This window comes from Photinus pyralis, unplaced genomic scaffold (genome assembly GCF_008802855.1).
Source record: "Photinus pyralis isolate 1611_PpyrPB1 unplaced genomic scaffold, Ppyr1.3 Ppyr1.4_LG7, whole genome shotgun sequence".
NCBI classification, from domain to species: Eukaryota; Metazoa; Arthropoda; class Insecta; order Coleoptera; family Lampyridae; genus Photinus; species Photinus pyralis.
Genome location: NW_022170738.1, coordinates 27,269,245 through 27,277,581, shown reverse-complemented (window position 1 = coordinate 27,277,581; position 8,337 = coordinate 27,269,245). Strand labels below are relative to the sequence as shown.

The window sequence follows — 8,337 nt, the reverse complement described above, 5'->3', positions numbered from 1 at the left end:
AGAATCGTAACTATATCAGGTACTTATTCCACGTGATAAATGGCTAGAAGAATAATACAGAACAATTTCCTACTCTCTCACGAAAACGAATACGTAAATAAATACTTGTTAAAATAGTATACAGGCATAACCACATGTACAAATCTTTTGCAAATTGTAAATAATAATAAATTGTGGCTTGAAATTTAAATATTGATTTTTAGTACAAGATAGAATAAAATGATTATAACTATCTGTGATTGCGCACTTTTTAAAGCAAAACAAAGAAAATAAACATTGAGAAAGTCGGTGCGCATGCACATTCTGAAGCCATTGAAAATCCGATTCTCATTCCGCCTGTATGCTCTATCAAAGTTAGTCTAGGTTTCTGTAAGTAAAAAATTCTCCAATATCTAAAGACTTATTCAGTGACATCTAGTGTCGACTTTAGACTGAAATAGAAATACCTAAGATCTACATAATGAGTAAAAAAGAAACCCTCTTGACTTATTCCACAGAAAAGGATGTATCCCATAACGGCAATTTTTACGTTCTCGTGAACGCAGAAATATATGCGATACGCACCTGCTTCCTCAACGTTCACGATTAAACTGCGGGGTCAGGTGGCTGCAGTGGCAAGTAGCCCCCACATATAAAAAAATGGTAGCCCCTTAACCACCATGGAGGTAGCACCGGTTGCGCCACAGTGGTGCCCTAAGGACAAAGAACCGTTTATGAATTCTGCTGACGTCATCTAGCGATCGCTTGCACGGCATCAGACGCGAAAAATTCAAATAATTTGTTATTTGATCGCTCACGCCGCTTCAAAACTCGTTTCATCCGCACGCGTCGCCGACGTAGAACTCGATCATAACGACATGCATTTTGATCAATTCCCTTCGTTCGCGTCGCTCGCTTCTACCGCTCACCGTAGGACGGAACACTCCAATCCTATTATACAAACAACCATCCTGACATCTAACGATTAAAAGAGAAAACATTCGAAATAAATTTGTAATGCTACAGCCATTGAGAAAATGAGAAATTAGTTACCCTTTGGCTACAGTATGGCTGGGAGGTATACAGTTTCCATGTAACCCTCCAGTTTCAATCGTCTACGGACTTTCACACGATCAAATTGCCACTAGCGGCTGCAAGGCTGGATATTGTCACAAATTGTTGTATGGGATCGGCGCTTCTGATTGTTATAAATTAAATGTTTCTGAACCCCTGTGCCGGTGGGTTTGCGAAACTTGTAGATCCGCCACTGTTTTACCATTTTTGCTCTGACACTTGTCCGTTGCTAACTTTACTCAGTAAAATGGTTGCTTCTCAGTTGCTCAATTCATAAGTCTGACTACGAATACAAATAAATACAAAATACCATTCCATAAGTAAAATATGGCTAAAAGGCAATATTTTGTAGCGCTTGTGACTAGGAATCCTTAATTTATAATGCATTTAAAGGTACAAAATTGAATGGTGTATAGTATTTTAATAGAAATTGATCTAATTGGCGAGAATACCATTGTCTAATCAATAATGAATAAGTAGCGGAATAACAACAGTCTTTAAAGTGAAGAAGTGAGCACGCTCTTTAGAAAATGAGTGCAAGAAATAAATCGGGAAATAAACAGGATGACCGCAGCGTTGAGGTTTGTACTTAATGGTTCATTATTACTCCTGAGTCTTTACTATTGTGACAATTACCTACTTTTTAAAATTGTTTCTCATTTTTGTGTCAAACTAATCAAAATTTATTGTAATTTTCGAAACTTTTCTTTTTTACATAATGGACAGTTGGAATGATAATACACCTGAATCTGTATTACTATTTCCAATGACGATAAAGTAAAATTTTGCTTATAATTTTACAGACGTTGGCGGAGGTATTTCGGTGTTTTATTTGTATGGAAAAGTTGAGGGACGCTCATCTGTGTCCGCATTGCTCAAAATTATGCTGTTACATTTGTATCAGACGATGGTTAACGGAACAACGGTCGCAGTGCCCACACTGCAGGGCGTCATTGCACTTGCACGAGCTGGTAAATTGCAGATGGGTTGAGGAAGTTACACAGCAGCTGGATTCCTTGCAGGCTGTAAGTGGGACACGTTGTGAGGACAATGAACGAGACAAGTAAGTATTTTTTATTTTTGCTTACACAAATTGCAAATTAGGATAGACGTTTCCTAATCAAAATGTAATAAACGAGGTAATAAACATCAATAAAAGTAGATATTTTTTGGGCAAGGTGCTCGACTCATATGGAAAAATTGTCTGTTTATTGCTGGACTTGTCGATGCTGCATTTGCCATCAATGCGCCCTATGGGGTGGAACGCACTCCGGGCATACATTTAAACCGTTAGAGGAAGTTTACGAGCAGCACGTCACCCAAATTAAAGATGAAGTGGCACAGTTAAGACGACGTCTAATGGAACTTATTAGTATTGTACAGGAAGTGGTGTGTAGACTGCGCCATAACCGAATTTTCTCATCACTTGTACGTTTTCAGGAACGGAACGTCGAATCGGTGCGATCGGCTAAAGACGATCGAGTTAGAGAAATTCGTAATGCCGTAGAACTGATGATTGCTCGACTGGACTCTCAGTTAAAAACAAAACTGCTCACTCTTATGGGACAGAAAGATTCCCTTACTCAGGTGTGTATTTTTTTATGGACCTCCACTATGTTCGATGTTTCACATTAAATTAATTCAACATTTGAATTCTGAACCTGATCATTTTTCATCATTCATTTTAAACAATGCAGCAGTCCATGCTAGTTAATCGATCTGTTAACTGAACCCAAGGGATGAGACAATGTTTATTGGCAGCTTGAGACTCTCTACTGCCAAAATTTATTTCATGTAATTCAATTAAATACCAACTTTTGCGTATTAAATAACAAAAAATGTTTAAAGTGGGATAAGTGTCCAGTTCTCAATGTTCAGCTCAAATTTTAGCGCTTCATGTAAGACATTCTACGGAAGTGTAAGTGGGATCTGAATCTGTCTAGGAATTTACAGATCGTTCTCGAAAATTTATTAATCTACCTTAACAATCTTCTTAAATTTCTGTGAAGTTGTTTCAATATCAAGATAAATGAAGGTACCGCCTATGTACGCCCCGGCAACCAAGAGCTGGTTACGAAAATAAGAAATTTGCTATGGCTGCCACAGATACCACCTGCGCATGGGCGATTCTGCCTTTTTATGTCTAAAGAATATGTGTACCAAATTTGGTTCCAATCGATTCAGCCATTTAGCTGTAAATGAGATTAGGTCCAGACTGACCAACAGACCGACCAACATCATCGAGATTTTGTTTGATTCGGATTCCTGGTGCTTTAAAACGTGTATCTCCATCAAAAAAGTGGGAGATTTTTATCCCAATCCTTACTGACTCGCTTACTGATATGCGGGTGGTAAAAATGATAAAATGCGGTTAAATGGTTGTAGAAATATCTCCCTCACCAGTTGAGAATCCTATACCGTTGCAACCAGAAGCGGTTGCAGGGGCGTCTGAGGAATCCCGTCAGCTAAGTACAAAACTGAAACTGTCAATGTGACATTCTGCTATCAAGATTTTGGTCTATGTGTAAAAGCCCCAAGAAGGAACACAACTGGTCATCACCCTGTGAAGCTTTTTAGAATAAAAAAAATGCAGAAGAAACTGATATTATTTTGTTGTTAAATCAAATTTTTACAAATATACAGGGTGGTTCACAGAAAGAAGTCCACCCTAGAATTTTCCCGCCTTCCCAGTTTGGCTCTGAGATTAAGAATAGCAAATTTTAAACAAAAGTATCAATATTTATTTATGCATCAAGAACCCCTGCGCACTTTGTTTGAGAAAAGCAACAAATTTGTGTCAAATTGAGATTTTACCTTATTTTACACTACCGTACCATGTGTCCTATTTTGATTGAGACTGCAGTGTATCTCGGCTGTTTTTAAAGGTAGAGACTTAATGCCACGTATCGTTAAAGTCAATCACAATCATCGTAACGGAACTTTGAAATCACTTTCCTGCAAATTTATTTTTTTATTTTATTTTTTATTTATTTATTTTATTCCGAAAAACTAGTAGGTAGTTTTAAAGATAATTCGATTTGTAAGAAAAATTGAGCATTTGCAAGCGTCAGTATATTGTCAAAATTGTTACTTAAATTTTAATTCCAGGTTTTATGTCTGGGTCGAATTAATACATATACATATAATTATTAATTAATACAATTAATAAATATGATTTTAGCTTTGGACGAGGCAGATAAAAATTGCCTTTTTTTGGCATGGCCACCTCGTTATTATTATGTAAATTACAAAATAATAACTTTTTTAAGATTAGGATATAAAAACCAGGAAAACCAAGATATTTTGAAAAATATCAGAGATAGATATAGGGCATTATTATCAAAAGTTGAAGGATTTTGGAAGAGCTAAAAGATGAGAAAAATATACAGGGTGTTCCATTTAAAAAAAGTGAGATTTTTTAATATGAAGTTTTGTAACTTTGCATCTACAAAAAAACACTCTGTAAGCGATTTTTTTAATGGATAAAAGATATAAAACCTGGAATCAAAATTTAAGTAATAATTTTGACAATATACTGTCTTGCAAATGCCCAATTTTTCTTACAAATCGAATTATCTTTAAAACTACTAGTTTTTCGGATATTAACCATATAATAAAAAAGACGTACAATTACGCGTAGAACTCAAAAATGCTTTCAAATACTGGGGGTTCTATTTAAAAAAACGTACCATTTTGGCGCCCTATTTTGTGGGCGTACCCTGTATAATTCCAAATATTTTTAAAATGTGGAGAATATTCAACCATATCATAATACAAAAGTACTCTATCGAAAAATCTTATCTTCAAGGCATTAAGTTACTTCGCGCAATCGTTAACTCACCCTGTACATGTGAAAAATTAACTGTGTACACAAAATCTCCCAGATACCCATCTAACCACCCTGTATATTAATCTCAAATGAAAACAACGCGCATCTGTGGAATTAACCCTAACTTGTAATAACACCCTGTATCTGAGACCTCCAGCTAAAGGTCGCTTGACATGGAGTAATACAACGCGCGAAATTACAAGATCAAATCATTGCATGCAATAACAATTGCATTGTATTTGACATGAAGCAATTCTGTTTCAATGCCACATGTCTGATGACAGACGAATTTGGATGTGATAACAAAGTTACTAACCCCAAATACCCCCAAAAAATACGAAAATTACAAAAATAAATGAAATTAAAAAAAAAAAGTAATCAGTGCGTCCCTCAGCATCATAGTTATCGCGGCTGGATTTTACTAGGCTAGTGACGCAAAAACAACTAGATTGTGCCTAGAATTGCGCCATTCATGCAGGGAAAATAGCTCCGGTCCTATAAAAATTGCGTGAAAGTCTCTGGCAGCAATTGACCAACTGACTTTGAACTGCGCGTGCCTTTCGCAATTTCTCTTGCAACTTTCATGCAATTCAAATTTATAAAAGCAAACACCCTACTAAATCCGCAAGCAACTAATACAAAACAATTACCATACGCCCTATGTTATTTACAGTAATTACAAAGGACAAAGGAAATGATACATTTACCTATATTTGTAAATCAAAAACATTCCACCAAAAGTTATCTACGTTTTTCTGCTTCCTTTTCTCGCTTGAGAAAACTAAACCACACTCTCTTTTACGCGCGACCAATAGCGAGACTTTGTCCTTGTGTAATTTGAATTGCTAAGATTCGCAGTTGTCCGACTCGAAAATGTTCCTTCGCGTAAATTTTATCACTCGTACACAAATGGCTTTATCACATCAGGTTGCTAAACAGTTTTTCTTAGTCCCGGAATTTACTGTAATTCGTCTAGTCTAGTCGCACACCTACAAAATTGCAGGTAAGTCGCAATTCGTCGCCGAATAACGTGAAATAAACACCTGCTAAGCATTCAATTGCAACGCACTTAAAGTGGTACGTGAGTGTTCGCGAAAATCAACATAGAATAAATTTGCAATGGTGCAAAAATTCACGCACAAGCAGTGTACGTGGTTGCTCTTCGAATCCCTCGCTCTCCCCCTTCTCTCGCTATTTACATTTTGCTCGGTAGAAAAACTGAAAAGGAAATCATTTTTGAACGCACATGACCTCGACTGGCGTATCCTCACAACCTACAGAAAACCCACATTTCCATCACGTACTCGGCTTTAAACAGAACGATACGAAACTTTTAACGGTTTTAAAGACTTGAGTAAAATTGCATTTGCTAATTACTCTTGACTCATGCAAAAAAAAATATTTCAGATCCATTAATACACGCACTGTGCACGTTCACAAGGACAGTAGTACGAAGTGTTCATAGGGCTACAAATGACAGGAAACTTAAACAAAATACCCACAAACATAAGCAGTTACCACTACACATCCTCAACCTTATCAAGGAAAAACACCAAATTAGACGTCTATGGCAGAGAAATAGAACGCCGCACCACAGACAACAATTGAATCGATTAACTCACAGAGTGAAATGGGAGCTTGATAACCACCGGTTAGTATGCTACCAGCGATACATCTCGGACTTAGGGACGCATGACTCATCATTATGGAGAGTTACCAAGAGAATTCTGAACCAACCGAATATGATGCCTCCGATGAAATTTAACAACAGAAACTACTGCAGCGAATTGGAAAAGTGTAACCTATTGGCAACACATTTAGAAAACATATTCGAACCGGAAAAACATCCTGCTGAAGCACAGTTTTATGCAGGCATAGACGCCGAAATACACCTGTATCCCACCCCCTCTAAAACTAAGCAAAATCAAATAAAACTTACATCGCCAAGTGAAATTCAGGAACTCATAAAAGAACTCCCAACAAAAAAATCACCCGGACACGACCTGATTCCCAACATAGTACTGAAAAACCTTAGTGATAAACTAATAGCAAACCTTGTAACAATATTTAATGCATGCATTTCAACAGGATACTTCCCAACAACATGGAAAAAAGCAGAAATAATCTTAATTCATAAACCAGGAAAAAATAAAAGTGACCCCAACTCCTACAGACCTATTAGTTTATTGCCCACAATCTCAAAAATACTCGAAAAATTATAAAAATTCGACTACACCAATTTGTAGAACAGAAGGAGATAATCCCGCATCATCAGTTTGGGTTTAAACCTAGGCACTCGACCTTACATCAATTACTACGAATCAATGAAGTGGTTATTAACGGATTTGAGAACAAGTTACACACGTGCATATTGTTTTTAGATTTCGCACGGGCTTTTGATAAAGTCTGGATTAATGGATTGCTATACAAACTTAAACAAAAGAAAATTCCCGGATATTTACTAAAAGTTATACACTCGTTTCTACATAATAGAACCTTTTACGTCAGAATCAACGCCACATACTCAGACGTAAAACCGATTAAGGGTGGAGTCCCGCAAGGCTCAGTCCTAGCACCCATGCTGTTTAACCTATACACGGCAGACATACCCACCCCGCAATCTAGTAACCTAGCCATGTTTGCAGACGATACAATACTTCTAACACAACACAATGAAATATTAACGGCCGCTGCTCAACTACAACTATCAATAGACGAGCTTTTAAGTTGGCTACGCAAATGGTGCTTGACATTAAATACCACCAAATGCGTAAGCAAAATCTTTACCTTACGGCGACCGCTAAACCCACCTAACATAGTCATCGATAATGTCTCAATACCGTGGAACCCACCTGATCAAGCTGTTCGATACCTGGGACTACACCTTGATAGACGCCTCACCTGGGGATACCACATTAATAATAAACTAAATGAAGCCTACGCACGACTGTCATTATTATATCCAATACTCAACAGAAAATCATCCCTACGTATTAAATGTAGCAAACTGATTTACTTGGCTATTCTACGACCCATTATTACTTACGGCTGTGTCGTATGGGGCGTTGCATCTAAAACCCACATCGGTAAATTGCAAACTTTTCAAAATAAAGTTCTACGCATAATAAGAAACTCACCTTGGTTCATGAGAAACACTCAGATACACCGGGAACTGGAAATCCCTCTAATCGAACAATATATTAAACAAAGTGCAAATAAGTTCTTTCTCAACCTACCGGATTGCGCGAGTGCAGTACACTATAACCTCGGTAACAAGTCAGAACACACTAGACTTTAAAAAAAGACTTCCGCAAGATGTGCTATTATCTTAGGATAACGTCCTTGTTACCTAGTTAATCTAGTTACGTATCTAAGGCTACAACTAATTACTAACTAACATCCAAACTATGAATAACATGTAATATGTTGAACTAGTTAGAATTATTAATAAAAAA

At 37.0% G+C, this 8,337-nt stretch overlaps 1 protein-coding gene across 3 annotated transcripts; it reads left to right on the top strand.

Annotated features, from left to right (window-relative positions):
• The first annotated feature begins 1,294 nt into the window (after positions 1–1,294).
• On the top strand, positions 1,295–2,703 carry LOC116177528 (E3 ubiquitin-protein ligase TRIM37-like). 3 transcript variants are annotated; one of them, XM_031496534.1, is made up of 4 exons: positions 1,295–1,634; positions 1,857–2,116; positions 2,226–2,442; positions 2,494–2,703. In XM_031496534.1, the coding sequence occupies exons 1-4, from the start codon at positions 1,584–1,586 to the stop codon at positions 2,686–2,688; spliced, it is 723 nt and encodes a 240-aa protein (XP_031352394.1). In that variant the 5' UTR covers positions 1,295–1,583; the 3' UTR covers positions 2,689–2,703. The 3 variants fall into 3 exon arrangements, with proteins under 3 accessions (XP_031352394.1, XP_031352395.1, XP_031352396.1); XM_031496535.1 differs by having other exon boundaries at positions 1,297–1,634; positions 2,232–2,442; XM_031496536.1 differs by lacking the exon at positions 1,295–1,634 and adding an exon at positions 1,711–1,804.
• Positions 2,704–8,337: the final 5,634 nt, after the last annotated feature.